We start from the raw sequence: 22,386 nt of genomic DNA, 5'->3' as shown, positions 1-22,386 counted from the left end.
ATCTTAGGCCTGCAGGGAAAGCTCACTGAGGCTTTGCCTCACCTGACCGTCCTGACGACGAAGTACACCAGCACCGCGCCGCTCACCACCATCAACACGGTCAGGGCCCGCTGGGTCATTGGCTTGTCACCGGGGTTGGGGCTCACAGCAAGGCTGCCACCCAATGAGTCTTCTTCCCCGGCCTTCCCTCCTGAGTCTTCTGACGCAAGTCCTGCCCGGGGGCTGCTGCCATTGCCTCCCTCAGAGCCCCGCGGCCCTTTAGCTTCTGCGGGAGCGCGGCCCGTGGACTGGGCAACGGCGGGACCCGGAGGCACGGGCGACAGGGTCCGCGGCCCGCGGTCCGGAGGCCCGGGGTCCGGCGCGGCCTCGGCCGCCTGCAGCAGCACAGCCAAAGGCCCTCCCAAACCTGGCAGCAGTAGCAGAAGCAGGAAAGCGGAGATCAAGAGGGGACTGAGGCAGCAGTTGCAGTGCGGGGCCTTCATCGTCCCCGGACCGTCCTCTCACCACGCGGGAGCCGCCAGGCTCGCCGCCCTGGCTCCAAGAGGAACCATGGGCGCAGTGGAGAACGAAGAAGAGGTGACCAAATCGGGAACTGAGGCCCAGCCGTGGCAGGTGGTAGTGGCAGCAACAGCAGCAGCGGCCAGGAAAACCGGAAGTTCGTACATCTCAGCAGCCAGTGATACTACGGACGCTTTAGGTTGCTAACAAGTAGGGGCAGGCGCGTCCAATGACGTCAGGCGCGCCTGGTAGTCTGCGCACGCGCTTTGTCAGGACAAGGGCAAATCTTTCGGTTTCGTCACAGGTAAGAAAGTAAACACGAAAGGATGGTGTAAAGTGTGCAGCAACTCTGCTTGGGAAAACCATGAGAAATTGGAAGCTCATAATTGAGGTCCTTGGTGCAAAACTGCAGAAACACAGCTAATCATTGATCAAGCGAGCTTGACTTTGCCTCAGCTCAGGTACAAATTACGGTCATGTTTCCGACTGTCTCTAAGACCCTGACTCCCTTTCCTTAGTGCATTTACTTTAGAAACTTGTGATTGTAAATTCATTCTCTGCCTTTCTGAGATACAAATCCTTTTAAAAGTTCTTGCCAGTTTTACAACCAAAGGCTGTATTTCTTAAGGAACATCTTTTTTGAAATGTGATCAACAAAGAAGACAGTCACCCTAAAAAGTCCCAGGTTCTGTGGAAGGGTAGGAGAGCCTAACTCAGGCAGGCCCCTTGACCAAGTTCTAAAACTACCTTCTGTCACAAAACTATGAGAAAAAATAACCATTTCCCTCCGGGAAGACCAATTAGTAAACACAGGTGTTCTATGATGCACCCTACCTCAGCTTTTAAAATCTCCAGCTGTTTCTGAGGACTTGAACTAGAATAGAGTTGTGCGATAATTTTGAGTAAAATCTTCCTTATCTGTTTAACTTTGACATCAGTAATATAGAATGTTGGTTTGAGCAGATAACTATAAACAAAAGAGGCCGGAACGCAAGCCAAAGTGAATATTTGTTCTTATTTAAAAAACTTACTTATTCAACAAATTGATTAGAAATTCTACTCCTTGATTAGCATTGTGGTAAATTATGTGTATCGGACAATAGACAAATAAGATTGGATCCTTGCTCTTATAGCACTTAAGTTCAAGTAGAGATAACACAGTGAGCAGTTGCATTAATTCTGAATTCTGAAGTGTTACAAATGACAAGTACAAATCTAGGGTAAAACTTTTGTAAAGGGCTTTTGTAGGTTTTGTAGATAGGATAATATCTTAGCCACTTGGAAGTAACAGAGTAATGCAATTGCTCCTGCCTGGTAAAATTACAGGGACTAGACATCTTAATTCTGGGTTGCAGTGTGAGGGAGAGCATTAGTGACACACCCTAATTTTAGCTTTCAACCTGGCGCTTATCAGTAATAAAATGGCTGTTTGGATTTTCTATCTTCCTTGATTCACAATTTTCATCAGAGTCGTATATAGAAGAGTGTTGGTATTATATGCTCTCCACCACCTCTCAAAAACCTCCAGTATACAACACATCAACCCCCCCACCCCCCAAAAAAAGGTATCATCTTTCCTTCCTTAAAATATATCATTTTACCAGTGTGTACTTTATTTTGATTTGATGGCATTATTCTTCTCCAAGATGCTCAAGTATAAAATCGGAGTCATCCTTTACAATTGGTTTACCATCTGCAGCAGTCTTTGCCAGTAACTGGAATATACAAAGTACTAAATAATTTAAATAGCAGAGTCAAATTATTGTTTCTAAATGATTAGAGTATGTCATGTTCTGATTTTTTTCCAGATATTACTCTCAGCCACCTGAATCAGAATCTGAAATGGAGTATGTTTAAAATGCAGGTTTAGGTCACTATTCCAGAAATTCTGAGCTAGAATTCTTGGGATTGGGGACAAGGACCATCTGCATTTTTACTAAGCTCTCAGAGTGATTTTCATTTGCATTAAAGTTTAAGGATCTTTTTCCTTTCCCTTGCCACATGCATCCAGATGTTGTCAAATCTTACCCACTTCCCTCTCATCTTTTTCATTAATTCTTTTTTGTGCTTCTGACAGGGAATCATTTTTTTATATTGCTAGAGCTATTATGTTGGTTATTTGGGTCCCAGCCCTTTTTACCTTTAATTAAACTTTATGTACTACTGCTGGGGTAAACTTTCAAGCTCAGATCTCTTTTAAAATAACAACACCAAGTATATTTTTACCCAGAGATTTTTAGTCCTCAACAACAGTGAGGACTGCAAACCAGCTACAAATTATTGTGTTCTTGGAAGAACACTATTATTTCCAAAGCATAATGAAAAAAAATATTTTCAATTTCATCACAGGAACTAGGAGCAAGTTTCCCGGGAGAAAGTACTATATTTTGCTTGTGTATAAAATGACAACTTGAGCCACACATGTCTATTTAAAAAACATTATATAATTATACCAAACTATATAACTAGTGTTTCTGAATTATCACTATTAACAATAAAACTACATGTTCATTTCCTTGTTTTCATTTGGCTTGTCAACAAGTTGTGCTGACCAATAGAGATTTAGAAACATATAAGTGAGAAAAATTCTTATAACAAAGAATTTATATAAACTTACTTAAGTTAATATGTATAATGGGAAAAGGTTGCCATTATTCTGATTTATCAAGGAATACCTCAGCTGACCGACAATAGTCTTCCATGAAAATACAGTGGCCTGCTGAGTAAAGTCTAAAGCCTACAGTCTGGTATTGAATAATGATACTGAGTACTAATTAAGTATCTATTGTGTACTAGAATTCATATTATCAAATGTTAAGCTATTATGTGTTTAATCCTCACAAAAAGCCATCATTATTCCTGTTTCGTAATTAAGGAAACTGAAACACAGGATCATCATTTGGGTGAAAATCCATTTGAGTGAAAAAGGGCTGGGCAGTCTAGCAGCAGAGGGGGGCTATTTCCTCTTACATTTTTATCTTCTCCTAATTAAGAGTTTCCAATTTTTGACCCTAGCTTATAGTCTCAACCAGCTTGTCTCGAATCAGTGCTCCATAACCAATAGCAAAAAGATCTCAGTGGCATACAGCAAATAGGCATTTATTTTGCACATGTTTGATGAAGCTGAGGTTGACTAATTTAAGCTGACCTTGTATAGGCTTGGTTCCAGGCCAAAGACTGAGTTCACTTTTACTCCAGGCACCTCTCATTCTGGGATCTCATGGCCTCCTGGGTCATGTCCTTCACAAGTCTAAGATCAGAACTTCACGAAGCAGAATGGGTGACTGGAAAGGCAATAGGCATAATTCTCAAGGAGACAATAGGCATAATGAGAAATGAGGAGCCATGTGCATCTGGTTTTTTAAACGAAAACAACTGGTTACCACAAAGTCCTACCTTATGCCCTTGACATGCATTTCATTGGAAAGAGATGTGTTACATGGGCACTTCTGGCTTTCAGGAATCTGGGAATTTTAATATTTAGATGGATGTTTTCTAGTCTCTAGCCAAATTGTATTTATGCTAACAAAGAAAAAAAAGAAAGTTTATATTGATAGGTATTTCATTATTAGTTCAATGTAATGGCGAGCAAGGCTCATAAGTGTTCCCTGGTGTTAGAATCTCCTTGTCCACTAAAATGAGGGAAGATGGGAGGATGGCTCAGCTGTAATAGTCATTCATAGTCATATCTGACTGAAGGAATTTCTTACCTTTTAAGGGGCAGAAACTTCCATATCAGTGGATTGTCTATATCCTGAAATCCAAAAGTAAACAGAATCCAATTGTCCAGAAAAGAGAATATGAACTGATTACATAACCAAGAGGCCAAGAGAATTTACTGAAACCTAGAGTATAAAGGCAGAATTGGAATGTCAGACAACTAAAGAACAATAGTTCAAGAATAAGGGAACAGTGCTATTGGGATAAGCACAGCATAACCAAGTAGGAACATGAATAAATGTTAGAATTAAGTGTCTAAAAGAAAATTACCACACTAATGGGCTATGGTTCCTGAGAGGAAAGAAAAAAGTGAGCCTACCATTGCTCTGGACCTCTGTTTGGGGAAAATTTCCCAGCTCCAATGCAGTGATCTGAAATTCAGTCAGAATATGGAAGTCTTTCTTATCTAAGGAGGCAGAGATGAATGAGAGTTTGAAGTGGTTGGAATCTGTGGGGCAGGGATTAAGAGAAGGAGTCTGTAGAGTTATGTCATTCATATGAGGATTCCCCATAAGTACCTTACTGAGAGCTGGGCTGGACAGCCACAGGCATGGCCCCTCAACGCTTATAGGAGAGTGACTGCTACAGAGGTGAGAGCAGAACAGAGATGTTAAGACATTAGAGTGCTGAGGACCTTGAAATTTTGGCCCAGACATACTGAATAGACCTTAATAACTCCTAACAACATGGAAATCAAGCTGAGTCACTGCTGAATGATAAAGGCCACACCCAGAGAAAGGCCCACTCTAACAAAGCTTAAAACCAAGGCCTAATATGATTCTTAGAGGACGCAGTTTGGAGTTCCAACCTCTCCAGTTTAGAGGGACTTGGAACATAGAAAATATAGCCTCAGGAACAGAGATATAAAGATTCAAGAAAAGTGAACAGAACCTCATGATCTTAAGGGACACTATTATACGATTTAATATGTGCATTGGAGCTCCAAAAGAAAAATCAGAATATACTGAGGCAATAAACATTTTTGAAAAATGAGAGCAGAAAATGTTTACTTACAGTGCCAAGAGGATCACATCAGAATACAAAGAAAACTACCTTTAGGCATATCAGACTCCTATAGACAGTCACAAATATCAGAATCCAAAATAGAATATCTTGAAGGGAGATATATAAAAAAAGATGCATTACATTCAAAAAACAATGATAGAAATGAAGGCATACATTTAATTAGAAACAGTGTAGACTAGGAGACAAATGTAATGACATCTTTAAGTTGCTAGAAAAATAAAACGGCTATTAATCTTGAATTAAATAGGTGATAAAATTAGCTTCTAAAATACATGGTAAAATAAAAATATTTTCAGGCAATTGAAATACAGATGCCATTGTATAACATTGGGTCAAAAGTGTACAAATATTAGGTTACAGCAAATAATTACCCTTCAGTAAACAAAATACGTTTTAAAAAATCTCTTCATCAATAGGGAGTAAATAACACAAAACTATTCCATATGATATAATCTACAGTAGTTAACCACAACTGCATTACTGGTTTTCATTGGACACAAATTGGCATATCTAACTTCTCTGCCAGGCTTTATAAAGAAAAATAGTAAATAATGACAATGTGAGCTCACATATGGTAAAGGTAGAAAATCATTGCTATAAAAATAATGTTACTGCAAAAATTCATGATCTTAATTTTACCTAATTGTATCTGAATTCCATATGTCTAGTGTAAATTTATCCTTAAAAAGTTCTGCCAAACAGGTAAAACAAGAATGTCTAATTGTGCAGAATTCGTCTGTATTATGTACTAACAAATGTACTCCTTCCAAATGGGACAGTGTTATATGAGTGAGATTTTAATGTTTCTAAAATTCTCTTTTCTAAAGACTTTTAAATTGAAAGATAACCTATCGAAATGAGATTCATACAAGAATGCCTATTGGATTCAGTACAGCTTGAAGTTAAGCTAGGATTTCAAAATATTTGAAGCTTAGAAAACTGCTAAGTGCTTGTTTTTTATAGCACAGAATGGGTTTAAAGATTTTTTTTTTTTATCATTTGGGAGGGATTTTTTTTCCATTTATTTATTTTTATATATAATTTATTGTCAAGTTAGCTAACATACAGTATATGTAGGGTGCTCTTGGCTTTGGAAGTAGATTCCTGTGATTCATCACTTACATAAAATACCTAGTGCTTATCCCAACAAGTTCCCTCTTCAATGCCTATCAGCCATTTTCCCCACGACCTCCTCACCCCAATCAACTCTCGGTTTGTTCTCTATATTTAAGAGTCTCTTGTAGGGGTGCCTGGATGGCTCAGGTCATGATCTCATGGCTTGTGAGTTCAAGCCCCCTGTTGGGCTCTGTGCTGACAGCTCAGAGCCTGAGGCCTGCTTCAGTTTCTGTTTACCTTTCTCTCTGCCCCTCCCCTGCTCACACTCTGTCTCTTAAGGTTTGCCTCCCTCTTTGTTTGTAACTTATTTTCCCTTGCCTTCCCCTATGGTCTTCTGTTAAGTTTCTCAAATTCCACATCTGAGTGAAAACATATGATACCTGTTTCTCTGACTGACTTACTTCACTTGGCATAATACCTTCCAGTTCCATCCACATTGCTGCAAATGGCAGGATTTCATTCTTTCTCATTAACAAGTAGTATTACATTGTACATATAAACCACATCTTCTTTATCCATTCATCAGTTGATGGACATTTGGGCTCTTTCCACAATTTGGCTATTGTTGATAACGCTGCTATAAATATTGGGGTACATGTGCCCCTATGAATCAGTGCCCCTGTATCCTTTGGATAAATTCCTAGTAGTGCTATTGCTGGGTCTTAGGGTAATTTTTTTTTTAATTTTTTGAGGAACCTCCACACCGTTTTCCCCAGGGGCTGCGCCAGTTTGTATTCCCACCAACAATGCAGAGCGTCCCCCTTTTTCCACATCCTTGCCAACATCTCTTGTTTCCCAAGTTGTTAATTTTAGCCACTGACTGGTGTGAGGTGGTATCTCAATGTGGTTTTGATTTGTGTGTCGCTGATGATGAGGGATGTTGAGCATCTTTTCATGTGTCTGTTAGCCATTTGGATGTCTTCTTTGGAAAAGTGTCTATCCATGTCTTCTGCCCATTTCTTCACTGGCTTATTTGTTTTTCAGGTGTTGAGTTTGCTAAGTTCCTTATAGATTTTGGATACTAACCCTTTATCTGATATGTCATTTGTAAATTGACATAGTAATGAAAAGCCATTCTGAGGAATACTGTATTATTGAAGATTGGTAGTGAGGACTGGGAAATTTAATCTCATTCTGGAAAAGAAACCTGGAGATTTATACTTTGAAGTGATAGAGAGGTAAGTGTACACAAACTGCAGATTCTTGGCCAATTCAAATTAAAGCAGGTATTAGACATTTATTTCTAGTCACTAGAGAGTGGTATTGTGTTAAACATCAAGGTAAAGGCAAATGTGTGTAGTAGATACATTACGAGAATTTCAGAATTAGATTTTAGACTACTCAGATGAAATCAGAATACCTATGAAGAAAATTGCTTATCACAAAAAGATATAAGGAATAGTGAAAAAGTATATTATTAACTGATTTCAATTTTTAAGTGTTCATTTAAAAACACTGTGTTATTGGGGCACCAGGGTGGCTCAGTCGGTTAAGTGGCTGCCAGTTCGGGTCATGGTCTTGTGGTTCGTGAGTTCGAACCCCACGTTAGCTCTGTGCTGACAGCTCAGAGTCTGGAGCCTGCTTCAGATTCTGTGTCTCCCTCTCTCACTGCCCCTCCTCTGCTCACACTTTGTCTCTCTGTCTCTCAAAAGTAAGTAAACATTAAAAAATTAAAAAAAAAACTGAATTATTAAGAGACAAACATACATTAGTTTAAGAAATATACATAGTGTATGTACATTTCCTATTCCTGTGATAAGCTGAAAATCCTTTTTCACACTAACATGGAGAGTAAATCTAGAGCAGACTTTGGGTATTAGTCATCTTGGGTCTCAAAAGCTTGGGAATAACCAGTGAGCCCCAAGCAACCCCATTTCTTCTTTGCGTCCATGAATCTGTCATCCTCAAGGTACTCTCATTCTCCCAAACCTCCATCCCCAACATGTTCAAAATTTGATTTTAGAAATAATGCCACTGAAAGCTGGGAAGAGATACCAGGGAAATGACTTGTTAGTGGCTACCTGAGAGAATAAGAGATTTTATTTCTAGAACTTCCTTTCACTTTAGTGTTTATTGTGTCAATTCTGATATACTCTTCCCCTTTGCCTATTCTCCAAAGAGAGCACACCATCTTAAATTTTTGTTTTAATCTTTTTAAATCTTTTCATGTGTCTCTTAGTCATGTGGATGTCTTCTAAGGTGTCTATTCATGTCTTCTGCCCATTTCTTCACTGGATTATTTGCTTTTCAGGCATTGAGTTTGGTAAATTCTTTATAGATTTTGGATACTAACTCTTTATCTGATATGTCATTTGCAAATATCTCCTCCCATTTTGTTGGTTGCTTTGCAGTTTTGTTGATTGCTTACTTTGCAGTGCAGAAGCTTTTTATCGTGATAAGGTCCCAGTAGTTTTTTTGTTTGTTTGTTTGTTTGTTTTGTTTTTTTTTATTTCCCTTGCCTTCGGAGACGTGTCAGGTAAGAAATTGCTGCAGCTGAGGTCAAAGAGGTTGTTGCCTGTAATCTCCTCTAGGGCTTTGATGGTTTCCTGTCTCACATTTAGGTCTTTCATCCCTTTTGAGTTTATTTTTGTGTATGGTATAAGAAAGTGGTCTAATTTCATTCTTCTGCAGGTTGCTGTCCATTTCTCCCAGCACCATTTGCTAAAGAAACTTTTGTTTTGTTTTTTTTGTTTTTTTCCACTGGATACTTTTTCCTGCTTTGTTAAAGATTAGTTGGCCATACATTTGAGGGTCCATTTCTGGCTTCTCTATTCTATTCCATTGGTCTGTGTTGTTAGTTAGTTTGTTTTTTTTTATTGCCAATACCATACTGTCTTGATGATTACAGCATTGTAGTACAGGTTAAAGTCCGGAATTGTGATGCCTCCAGCTTTGGTTTTCTTTTTCTTTTTCTTTTTCTTTTCTTTTTTTTTCAACGTTTATTTATTTTTGGGACAGAGAGAGACAAAGCATGAACAGGGGAGGGGCAGAGAGAGAGGGAGACACAGAATCGGAAACAGGCTCCAGGCTCCGAGCCATCAGCCCAGAGCCTGACGCGGGGCTCGAACTCACGGACCGCGAGATCGTGACCTGGCTGAAGTCGAACGCTTAACCGACTGTGCCACCCAGGCGCCCCTGGTTTTCTTTTTCAACATTAGACTGTTTGGGATGTTTTGTGGTTCCATACAAATTTTAGGACTGTTTGTTCTAGCTCTGAGAAGAATGCCAGTGCAATTTTGATTGGGATTGCATTGAATGTGTAGATTGCTTTGGGTAGTTGTAGAAAGACAGGTCCTAAAGGTGTGGTGAGGAGAGAATTAGAAAGCACGGGGTTAAGACTCTCCAGGAGACAAAGCACCGGTCTCCTGGCTCAAGCCTCATTTATTTTTGCAAATTGTCTGATAAAAGCAAGCACATACAACATAGTATGTGGCATCCTGATGGGTCGTGCACCTGCAGTGTATTCCATACTGGGTCATGAGTACATCTGGCACCAGATAAAACATTCCTATCCCAGGCCTGGTGCCCATATGATGTCTTTCTGGAGAGAATGCACAGTCCTGGTGGCTTTCCACCTGGGAATGGAACTGCTTTAAGTTCCTTGCTGCTCCATCCCTTTCCTTCAAGACATTCTTACAGTGCCTCCGGCTTCTTGTCCTCCAACAAGTATTATTGACATTTTAACAATATTTGTTCTTCCAATCCATGAACATGGAGTGTTTTTACATTTCTTTGTGTCATCTTCAATTTCTTTCATAAGTCTTCTATAGTTTTCAGCATGCAGATCTTTTACAATCTTTGGGGTTTATTCCTAGGTATTTTATGATTTTTGGTCCAGTTTTAAATGGGATTGATATCTTGATTTCTCTTTCTGTTGCTCATTATTGGTGTATAGAAATGCAACTGTTTTCTGTACATTGATTTTATATCCTGCAACTTTTCTGAATTCATGTATCTGTTATAGCAGCTGTTTGGTGGAGACTTTTGGGTTTTCCATGTAGAGTGTCATATCATCTGCAAAAAGTGAAAGTTTGACTTTTTTTGGCCAATTTGGATCCCTTTTATTTCATTTTGTTGTCTAATTGCTGAGGCTAGGACTTCCAACACTATGTTAAACAACAGTGGTGAGAGTGGACATCCCTGTCTTGTTCCTGATCTCGGAGGGAAAGCTCTCAGTTTTTCCCCATTGAGGATGACATTAGCTATGGGCTTTTCATATATGGCTTTTATGATGTTAAGGTATATTCCTCTATCCTTACTTTCTTTAGGGTTTTTTTTTTTTTCTTTAAGAAAGAATGCTGTATTTTATCAAATGCTTTTTATGCATCTATTGGCACGATCGTATATTTACACACACACTACACACCCTGGGTTCAGTGTGGTGCCACTCTGCCCAGCTGACAAAGGGCCTCTGGCTGGTGGGTGCCTGCAGGGTCTTTTGTCCTTGGAGGGGCTATATGCCCTCTTCCCACAGCACTTGAGGGAGGGGACTGCCCCCTCTGACTGCTCCTGTGAGCTCACTACCAAGCCGGAGCTGGCTTCCCCTTCCCCCAGTGCACACAGGACAGCCAGCCCCAGTCCAGAGGAAGTCCTACAACCCTGGACCCTCATTGTTAAGGCTATTTGCAAGTTAGACATTGGTTCTTTCTCCTTTTTTTTTTTTTGTTTTTGTTTTTGTTTTGTTTTGTTTTGTTCTGTTTTGTTTTGTTTTGTTTTGTTTTGTTTTGTTTTCTGTTCCCTAGTCCAGTCTGTGGTCTGGGGAGGTTTCTCTCTTTTCCAAATACAATCCTAGGCTTCCACAGCCTTTCTTTCTCTGCCTTTGTCTCTCCAAAGAAGGGGATACCTCCCCTCCATGCCTACACTGCCCATTTTATCTCTCTCAATTTGCAATCATGCACCTGTGGCCCACCAGGTTGTCCCCATGGGCCCCTGGAGATGTTTCTGTCACTCTGTAGCCCAGATTCCTGGAATTAAAAGTCTTCTGGCCTCAATACTGCTGTGTTTGAGGGACTAGGGAACTTCTGGTCCCCCGACTTCACCATGTTGACCTATTCCCCCTAATTTTTTTTTAATGTTTATTTATTTTTTAAAGAGAGAAAGAGACAGAGACAGAGAGTGTGTGAGGGAGGGGCAGAGACAGAAGGAGACACAGAAGCTGAAGCTGGCTCCAGACTCTAAGCTGTCAGCACAGAGCCCAATGTGGGGCTCAAACTAATGAACTTCAAGATTATGACCTGAACCCAAGTCGGATGCTTAACCGACTAAGCCACCCAGGCACCCCAGTACTATTTTTGTACATTTAAAAAGAATATACAGGTTTTGTTACAAAAGTCTAGTAATATTGAGGATGATATTCAAATCTCTTGTATTATTTCTTTGACTCCTCAAGCTATTGAAGTCTGAGGTAAATAAGTTGTTGTCTCCTAACATTAAGTTGTCTTGGAAGGTGGGAGGGTGATAATCTTTGTTTCTAATATTTTTACTTTATATATTTTGCTTCTACATTAAAGGGATGTGTGTTTATAAATGGTCATAACTTTATAGCTTTTCTTGTTGTGACAGATTTATACTCATCCCATGAATACAATATAAGACATTTTTCTTGAGTACTTGTCATTTAATATAAAATTCCCATTTTAAAATATTTTTATTTTCCTTTATCTTCTTTTTTGCTTCTGTGTTACTTATTTCCTTAGTTTTAGTTTTCCAGTATAAAACTACCTGCATTTTACTTTCATTTTCTTCTTCAATAATATGTAAAAGGTTTTTAATCTTAATTTACACTTATCATAAGCTCTTACTTAATTATCTTGATTGGTTTTATATTCCAAGCTATTAGGTTTCTTATGGGGTTTTTTTGTCATTTATGAATTTTGCTAAAATAAGATTTTTTATTCATTCCATTTTTCTTTTACACAATTGAAATGTTTTTGTTTCAAATTTGTGTTTTCATAGGGGTATCCTTAATTTTTTAAAATGTATTTATACCTATAGATTTTAAGAAATGTGATGCTTTTCTGATCTTCTTTATGTGTAGTCTGTTTTTCTATTTAAAAACTATTTAAAAATAAATTTCATGTTACAATTGTTCTGAAATGTCCCTATGTAATGGTGAGATTTTTGCATATATCATTGTCATAATTTATTAAAAAGTTGTTATGATTATTCTCACCTTTATACTCTTCCCAGAATCTCAAAACTTCATCTATGAATGTTGAAACTTTCTCTTATTATCCCATTGTAGCTGTGAAACAGCAATTTATGTCTGAACTTTTATGTCCAAGAAATTCTAGGCAAGGAAGTCTCTAGAGGAAAAAGAGGGGATCTTTGAATATGAATACCTGACTTTTGCCCTGAAAACTTGTCAGTTTATTTTGGAAGATGCACATATAACCAACTTATTCAAATCCAAATATATCAGTAATGAGTAGAGATGAACTGGGGTCGGAAAAGAAAATAAGGACAAAAGGAAGAACTTAAAAGAATAAGAGAAAGTGTGAAATGACTGGCATATTCACACACTAAGTAGTGATAGAGTGAATGTAAAGACGAAACAGCATGGGACTGAGTGGCAAGGGATCAAACTAGGAATGATAATGGATATGTGAATAAGAGGATTGGGACTATGAACTTCATCCTTTATGCAGTTAGAATAATTGAAAGCTTTTGTTCAAGGGAATGATATGAAAAGGCTTATGTTTAAGGATAACTCAGGTAATGAGTGGAAAGTGACTTAGAACTGAGATGAAAAGTCTGTGAACAAGGGTAGGGAAGAAAAAAATGGAAGCAGAGAATTTATTTAAAGACATTTTTGGTACCAACTTATCGAAATTCATAAATAAATTGCATGTGGGTATTATTGGAGATGGAGTGGTCAGAATTATCTATTATACTTCAGGTATGAATAATTGTTGGATGCTGTAGCCATTAACTGAGCTTTAAACAATGTGGGAAAGCAAGTTTCATTGTACATAATTTTTTTAAATTGGGAAGCAGTAGAATTCAGCAATAAAATTCAAATGAAATAATGAATTAAAATCACTGCACTTGCTTTTACTGACTTTTTGACATTGCTCACATTACTTAACCATTTTTAGTTTCATTCATCAAAAATACATAGAGTAATTCCTTTGAAGGGATTATTATAAGATTAAAACAGATAGTATATAATAAATCCATTACTATTTCTATCATAACAATATAATAATTATCACTATTACTATTTTTTTACATAATATACCTGAGATTTGTATTGGAGAGCTATATAGAGTTTCAGAGTTTTTTTTTAATTTTTTAATATAATTTATTGTCAAATTGGTTTCCATACAACACCCAGTGCTCATCTCAACAAGTGTCTTCCTCAGTGCCCATCACCCACTTTCCCCTCTCCCCCACCCCCCATCAACCCTCAGTTTGTTCTCAGTATCCAGGAGTCTCTTATGGTTTGCCTCCCTCCCTCTCTGTAACTTTTTTTTCCCCTTTCCCTCTCCCATGGTCTTCTGTTAAGTTTCTCAGGGTCCACATATGAATGAAAATATTTGGTATCTTCTTTTCTCTGAGTTATGTCATTTAGCATAATAACCTCCAGTTCCATCCACATTGCTGCAAATGGCATGATTTCATTCTTTCTCATTGCCAGGTAGTATTCCATTGTATATATAAGCCACATCTTCTTTATCCATTCGGCAGTTGATGGACATTTAGGCTCTTTCCATAATTTGGCTGTTGTTGAAAGTGCTGCTATAAACATTGGGGTATATATGCCCTTATGCATCAGCACTCCTGTATCCCTTGGGTAAATTCCTAGCAGATGCTGAGTCATGGAGTAGTTCTATTTTTAGTTTTTTGAGGAACCTCTGTTTTCCAGAGCAGCTACACCAGTTTGCATTCCCACCGATAATGCAAGAGGGTTCACATTTCTCCACATCCTCGCCAGCATCTATAGTCTCCTGATTTGTTCATTTTAGCCACTCTGACTGGCATGAGGTGGTATGTCACTGTGGCTTTGATTTGTATTTCCCTGATGATGAGTGACATTGAGCATCATTTCATGTGTCTGTTGGCCATCTGGATGTCTTCTTTGGAAAAGTGTCTATTCATATTTTCTGCCCATTTCTTCACTGGATTATTTGTTTCTTGGGTGTGGAGTTTGGTGAGTTCTTTATAGATTTTGGATACTAGCCCTTTGTCTGATATGTCATTTGCAAATATCTTTTCCCATTCCCTCGGTTGCCTTTTAGTTTTGTTGATTGTTTCCTTTGCAGTGCAGAAGCTTTTTATCTTCATGAGGTTGCAATAGTTCATTTTTGCTTTTAATTCCCTTGCCTTTGCAGATGTGTTAAGAAATCACTGCAGCTTGGGTCATAGATTTCTCTTCTAGGGTTTTGATGGTTTCCTGTATCACGTTCAGATCCTTTATCCATTTTGAGTTTATTTTTGTGTATGGTGTAAGAAAGTGGTCTAGTATCATTCTTCTGAATGTTGCTATCCAGTTCTATGAGCACTGTTTGTTAAAGAGACTGTCTTTTTTTCCACTGGATACTCTTTCCTGCTTTGTCAAAGATTAGTTGGCCATACATTTGTGGGTCCAGTTCTGGGTTCTCTATTCTATTCCGTTGGTCTGTGTGTCTGTTTTTGTGCCAATTAGAGGTTCAGAGTTTAGTAGTTCAACCAAAATGAGCCTTGCATCCAGGAGAAAGTTAAATACTGGAGAAATAATTTTGTATAATGGATATTATGGGAGAGACTGTATAAAACCATAACAGGAAAAAGATGGTCATCTGTGGATAAGAGAGCATATGAAAAACTAATGCTAAGCCATCCAGAAAAATAATTGTGTTAAGAAGGAAAATCAAAATAGTACTGCCAGTTAAGCTAGAAAAGAAGAGAATATCTAGGAAGACAGATATCACAAAGAAATAAAGGCAGGCGAAAAATGAAAAGTCTATTTGACAATCCAGGAGTCAACTTCCAGTAGTTTCAGTGGAGTGGTAGAGGGAGAAAAATACAGTGCAGTGGATTCAAGACTCACTGAGAGGCAGAAGAGTGAAAAAGGTGGTATAGATTGCTCTTGAGAGTCTATTGTCAGAAAAGAGAAATAAGTAGAAACTGAAATACACTGATCATTTTGTTCATTTTCTGGAAGGAGTGGAAAGGACTAAACATGTTTGTAGGCCAAGGTGAAGGTATCAATTAAGAGATAGGCTAGGGACTCAGGGAGTGTAGTAAAGGTACAGTGAAACCAATAAAGAAAATGGGAAGAAGTCAATAAGAAGATGTTGACTTATGATCATATAGTTACATGCAAAAGTAGAAAAAAGAAAAAGATCTGCATTCAAATAAGAATTGAAATAACATCTCAACACAGAGCTCTGTATCTTATATTTTCTATAGTTTCCATTAGTATTTCCTGTTATAAGATGTATATATCATTTCTATGACCCTCACAAGTATGACAAAAGCCATATAATACTCTCTGATTTTTAGATTTTGTTTTTAACTTCTTTTCTCACCATTTATTATGCCTAATCCATCCTATATTTGACTATCCAAGTTTCTAAAGCATGCACATTTCACAAAGGAATATATTTCCATTTTCTGCTGCAGGCACATATTCTGTAGAATGTTATATTACAAATGCAAACTTTGGGAAAAAGTGAAGAGTCAGTAACTCTGATGGGCGATAAAAACAGGTTAGAAAACAGTGGATGTAATCATCTGTTTTCTGCCACTCCTTACTGACAAGATGGACTAAATTAGCATTTATTGACTTTGAGAAAGTTGCGCTTGTCAGATGGAGCATCTGAAAAAGAAAAAAAAAAAAGATCAGAGTTTTCTTTGGTTTATTTATTCAATGGCTAAATAGTTAACATGTAGGATTAATTTAATTTTTGCAGTTCTGTTACCAAGTAGAATAAAAATCGCAGTGAATTAACGTGATATTCATTAAGTAAAGGGATGTTTGTGGAATCTTTTCCTTTACTTAATTCTACATAAGCAAAATTATTATCCCTTATAGTGTCAGGAGACATCTAAATTGTGATTGTATTGTCAGACATTTTTATTATGATTTTTGTCCTTGGTGATCCCTGCATTTTTCAGTACTATTGGGAAAGCTAATTTGGAGCATATAAAATCGCATTTACCAATATTGAGCTGTAATGATGTAAAAAGTTTCGATTCAGTAGTTTTGTCATATTTGGTCAATTGCCAGCAATTGCCATTAGTGAGAAGTGAAGCACCTACAAGAAGTACCAAATCGGTATGAGAGACAAATCAAAAGGAGATGAAATGATCCGTAATGAGCAGAGAAAAATCAATAAGGGAAGAAAAGAGCCTCTCTCTAAAAATGAATGAAGAAGAGTTGGGCTGATGTTTGAACTACATTTATTCCACGTAAATGGTGACTCTGAGCAGTAAAGCTTCACACAAAAATACCTGTTACTTGTTCTAATTCTCCCTGATTGTGAGTCCATTCTAAAACCATACATTCGCTGTACCTGGTAATACATTGAAAAATCTGTGTCTTATTAAAAAATCCTGTTTAAAGGGGCAAACTTAAAGCAAGATCTACACTGTATAAAACCATCTCTATACAATAATGAGCAATGCACCTTATTGTCATTCTAGACAACACCACTCCTACTAGCCTAGTTAAGATTGAATAAAGAACAGCATGTGAATTCTCAGCCTGGTTTGTAGGTTCATCTTGGAGCTAACTTAATTCAGTGTTCTGTCTTGAAGCATATACAAAACTTATCAGGAAAACATCAAAGAAGAATTCATACATTCTCAAAGAGCTAAAGTATTTCATGGATCCCAGGAGGATAAATGGGAACTTTGACAAGAATGGAGAATGTAGCATCTCAGAGGTGCAATTGCTCTGCTGTTCTGTTCAGCAGCTCCCATTAAGAAAACTGCTTCACCTTCTGATTAACAATAGGCTTTTCTAGTAAATTCATTGCTTTAACTAGAGAATGCACAAAAGCAGAATTCAGGATTTAGGGGAGCATTCAGTGCATCACTTCATTTCTCAAATACACTATTACTTTTTGTCTCCCAAGGATTAGACAAAATCAGGTGTATCCAATACCTTTAAAATAGAAGGGCAAGGGTCATCTTTTCTAATCACAGAAATTTGGGAGAAAATAGGGAAAGTGGGTTTCATCCTTCATTAACCCAAATCTTTGGGTTCCAAGTCAGGGGCTTTGTGGTAATCAGCCTTAAAGATGGCCTCTAATGCCTCTTGGTAGTCACACCTTTGTGAATTGTACTAGAGTTGGTCTGTTTGGTGAATCAAATATGGCAGAAGGGATGGTATGTTACTTCTGAGTTTAATTTATAAGAGATTATAGCTTCCAGCTTTCTCGCGCTCTCACTATCTCTTGCTTTCTCTGATCACTAGATCTGGGGGAAGCCCTATAGAGGCCCACATGATGAGGAACTGAAACTTCTTACTAATAGCCATGTGAGTGGGCTTGAAAACAGATTCTCCAGCCCCATTTATAGAGATGCAGACCATCTAAGAGCTTGACTGCAATCTCATGAGACATCCTGAGCCAGAGACACATGGCTAAGCTACTTCTGGATTCCTAACCCTCAGACACTGTGTGACATTATAAAGTTTCTTGTCTTAAGCCGCTAAATTTTGCAGTAATTTGTTATGCAGCATTAGTTAAGTGCGTTGGCTATTTTTATCTATACTGGAATGTAAGCTTCTCCTTTATGATTTTTTTAAAATAAATTATGACAAAGTTTCTTTCATTTTATGATCGTCACTTATAGAGTGGGATTATATCCTTTCAATAATTGGGATCCAGGACTTTAAAAAAAAAAGATTCTATCCTGGTGTTCATAATTTTAGTGATCTTATTTGCTTCATCTGTCCAGAACACATGGCAGGCACTAAGATTAGGGGCAATCTCTATAAAAACTGTAAAGGTTTACATTCTGCTATTAAGTATTTTTATTGTCCTTCTTTCTCCAAGTAATTCTGGCTCCTTGTACTAGTCTATATGTATAAGGTGAAGATAATAATAGTACTGAGTTGTTAGATAAAATGAGTAAATGTATGTAAAATATTTTAAACAGTGCCTGGAATTTTGTAATTACCATGTACATGCACATTCTTGTATTATCTCCATCTCATCATCCTGACAAACAGAGAAATTATTAGGAAAATCTTAGCCTGTCACTGTGATCATCATTTTTCATCCAGAGTTTGTTGTCCTAGAATGTATTCTTCCGCATTATCAAGATCTTCGTGTTTCTTTTTTTTTTTATTTAAAAAAAATTTTTTTTCAACGTTTATTTATTTTTGGGACAGAGAGAGACAGAGCATGAACGGGGGAGGGGCAGAGAGAGAGGGAGACACAGAATCGGAAACAGGCTCCAGGCTCTGAGCCATCAGTCCAGAGCCTGACGCGGGGCTCGAACTCACGGACCGCGAGATCGTGACCTGGCTGAAGTCGGACGCTTAACCGACTGCGCCACCCAGGCGCCCCAAGATCTTTGTGTTTCTTAAGATAATACCTTAACACTCGAGATTTTGGGTCCCTCTCTGCCAGGATCAATTTATTGGATAATATTCAAATTTAAATATAGCCTACCTTTTAAATAAGATCTGAAACATTTTAACATAAAAAGGAACTGTCAATAATCATGGGTCCTTTAATGAGAAGAGGAATCACCATTTGACTTAAGGCCTACAATGTCAGTTAACCCCAGAGGGTAATAGAGAAATATTTTCAAAGTAGGTTTGAATGCACACTCTGCCATATAAGCCAGGAGCCCAGAATAGAGCCCCAGTACAGATTTTGACATATATCCTTAGTGTAAAAAATAGATTTTTCTTACTATAAAAAAATACTTTAACAATATAATAATTTAATCAGAAAGTATTAAGGAAGTAAAGTTTTAAAGGAACTAAAAAGTCATATAAATCTCTATCCTGAACTTGGAAATAATTCCTCTAGTGCTTGGCCTGTACATATTTCATCCAATCTAAGATATCATCAATTGTAAGTGTTCCATTACATTATGAACCACTAAGAAAGAAAAGAAATATGCTGCCAATTAAAATTATGGTAAAATACTTTCCTGTGACGTATCATTTTTACTTTTATGTATTAAAAGCCTTTTTTTGCAATTTACCAAATAACTTTAGTCGCATATAGCACTTGTACATGCAAAAGAAAGAAAATATGAGCAAGATAACTTGGTTAAGATGCTCCTAACTTGTCTTTACATGAGATACAAACTCTATTGAATCATTGTTTGAAGTGGCCCTGTACATGTTTTTACCCATAATTTCTGCTGGACTATGATGCAGTGCTTTTTACAGGAGTGTTCTATTGTCTTCTCTGAGATCTTCTTTCAAGCTATGGACACTGTAAGTTTTGTTGCACGTACACAGGGAAATGGAAATAAGTCAGCTTTGCTCTCTCATCAACAGAAAATGATAATATCTACTCCTATTTCAGAGATGTTAGAAAAACAAAACAATGTCAGCATCAGTTAGCATCCAGTCAAAAAACAGAACTAATATCAAGAAATTCAATAGAAAGAATTTAATGTAGATCTACGTAGAGAATTTTTAGAGAGCTAAAAAGGCAAATAGAGGTAGATAAGAAACCAGACAGCCAATGAGGGAAGCTACTCTCACTTTTAGGGTGGACACATAAAGGGATGAGGTGTTATTTGTGCATATTAGCCAATTTGCCTGGCAGAAACTGGAATCATGGAGGGAGACACTGGAGCTAGAGCCCCAGAGGATATGTCTGCTGAGGATGCCTTCTGTAGCAGGGAGAGGAGAGAGACACATTGCCTCTTCTCCTTCCCTTCCCCATTTGCTCACACATAACTCCCATTACTTAAAACTGAGGAAGTCAGCTGGCAAGGAGTAAGGAGTAGGTTTTCAGAATCAGCAGAGCAAGTGATGGGTGAAAAATGGATCTGAGAACAAACCTGTAAATCACCAGCAAAAGAAGCATTTTAGAATTGATTAAATATGGTATTTATCACTATCTTCATCTCTATAATGAATTTAATCATATAACGTATGCTCTTTTATAACCCACCTTTTGTATTCACACTGAGCCGTGTATGTATATATCTACTATTGAGGCTCTATTTGTCTTTTTTTTTTTTTTTTTTTGGTTGTGTTGGGTACTGTATTGTTTGGATAAATTTATTGAATATATTCATAAAGGAGTTTGTCTTTATCTGTAGCTCTATAAACCTTTACTCATTTTTACATATTCTTTGCATAATACACATTTTTGTTGCCCTCCCCTTAAAAGTGTAAACCCCTCAGGTGCTTTTATATTTCTTGACTATTTCTAATAAGGATGATTTTTAATCATTTTTTAAAATTTTGCTGTTAAACACTAGCATATGTATTTATTTATTAAACTAGAATGGTTGGAATAAGTAGACATCCAAATTATAATTATTCTGAGGCCATTTGTTATAGTGGAAAGCTTATGCGTGCATTTTAGAGTCATATGAATGTTTCACACCATTCTGTAATTATACATGCTAACTAGTGATTAGTTATTTGGGTGAGTTATTTAAACTTTAAATTAGGTTTCTTCTACAAAATGGGGATAATAATTCCCACCTCTTAATTTATTGTGAAACTATATAAAATATGCCTGGAACACAACATATACTCAATGTTATTCCCATCCCACCAGCATCAATCTTAGTTCCATGCAGTTTTCCCTTTATGTCTATTTTGTATTGAACAAATGATGAAACTTGCAGTAAATTTACTCCCAGTGAGTTCTGACATTGTTTCTTCCTACTAAAATTTAAGGATTTGCCAAGGAGCAAACAACAGGAAAAATGTAGCCTACAAAAAAAAAAAATAATAATAAATTAATTAATTAAAAATAAAAAATGTGATCTATAGCAGTTGACTTGTTGAAAGCAGCTGAACTGTAAAGTCCTGCTTCATGTTATATGTAGTAAGATTCAGTGATACAGTCTAATAGTTGCTTTATTTTGATTTTGATAATGCAGAGCTCTGGAACTTGAAATGATTAGTGCATGGATGTTAAACCAGCTACCAATTCTTCCATCTGGTTATTCACCCGCTGATTAATCAATTTAACAAATATTGATTTAGTGCCTTCATGTTTCAGACATTATATTGGGTGCTGGGGATATGATGGAAACCAAAACCAAAATCAAACCCAAACCAAATCAAATGAGGAAGAGAGCAAGAGAGCGCGCAGGAGCGCACACACAAGTACATGGGCGAGCCATCAAAAGTGAAAAAACAAGAAAGCAAGCAGCACTCACAAGACTCACAGTTTTTAGGGGTGAGGAGTACTGCTATTAAATAATTGTACAAAAGTATACAAACTTAATTCATAATAAAAAGCTATATAAAAGTAAAAGGTAAAACTATGGAAATCATAACAGCACCCTGGTTTAGTTTTTCAGTTGAAGGAAAGGTTTCTGAAAAAGACATTTAAAATATACCTAAAAGATGAGTAGTAGTAACAAGGGAAAGTGGAGTACATTTGGGTGAATAAATCAGCTAATTTATCCATTTTTTTAAAAGCAAGCTTCTACTTTCAGTATATTATTATTCTATTAGCAGATATTCCATCTAAAATGTTTATAGTAAACTCTGTTCTTGACAATTAACATTCTGGGTTTTTTATGTCAACTTTTTTATTTGAAGAGTAGCTTAAAGTAGAATGATTTCATTATTGAAGTCTATATTCCTTACTGTGGAAATTTCTTTTTTTTTAATTTTTTTTAATGTTTATTTACTTTTGACAGAGAGAGAGAGAGAGAGAGAGAGAGACAACATGAGCAGGGGAGGGACAGAGAGAGAGGGAGACACAGAATCCGTAGTAGGCTCCAGGCTCTGAGCTGTCAGCACAGAGCCTGACACGGGGCTTGAACTCACAGACTGCAAGATCGTGACCTGAGCCAAAGTTGGACGCTCAAGCAACTGAGCCACACAGGCACCCCTGGAAATTTCTTTTGAGAAGAATATTAAATAATGTG

At 37.3% G+C, this 22,386-nt stretch overlaps 1 protein-coding gene and 1 long non-coding RNA gene across 3 annotated transcripts in view; one reads left to right on the top strand and one right to left on the bottom strand.

Annotated features, from left to right (window-relative positions):
- FAM174A (family with sequence similarity 174 member A) overlaps nucleotides 1-617 on the bottom strand; it is a 37,693-nt gene extending 37,076 nt beyond the window's left edge. The window contains exon 1 of one of the 2 annotated variants that reach the window (XM_030325596.1): nucleotides 43-617. In XM_030325596.1, coding sequence (XP_030181456.1) covers nucleotides 43-482 — 440 coding nt within the window. In that variant the 5' untranslated portion in view covers nucleotides 483-617. The remainder of the gene's footprint in view (nucleotides 1-42) is intronic. The other variant, XM_030325590.1, reaches the window with a different exon arrangement.
- Nucleotides 618-718: 101 nt separating this feature from the next.
- Nucleotides 719-22,386, top strand: part of LOC115520867 — an 89,730-nt gene continuing 68,062 nt past the window's right edge. Inside the window, exon 1 of the long non-coding RNA XR_004343848.1 lies at nucleotides 719-802. This is a non-coding gene — a long non-coding RNA (uncharacterized LOC115520867). The remainder of the gene's footprint in view (nucleotides 803-22,386) is intronic.

Source organism: Lynx canadensis, chromosome A1, assembly GCF_007474595.2.
Source record: "Lynx canadensis isolate LIC74 chromosome A1, mLynCan4.pri.v2, whole genome shotgun sequence".
In the NCBI taxonomy this organism is placed as follows: Eukaryota; Metazoa; Chordata; class Mammalia; order Carnivora; family Felidae; genus Lynx; species Lynx canadensis.
This window is presented reverse-complemented; position numbering and strand designations above follow the sequence as displayed.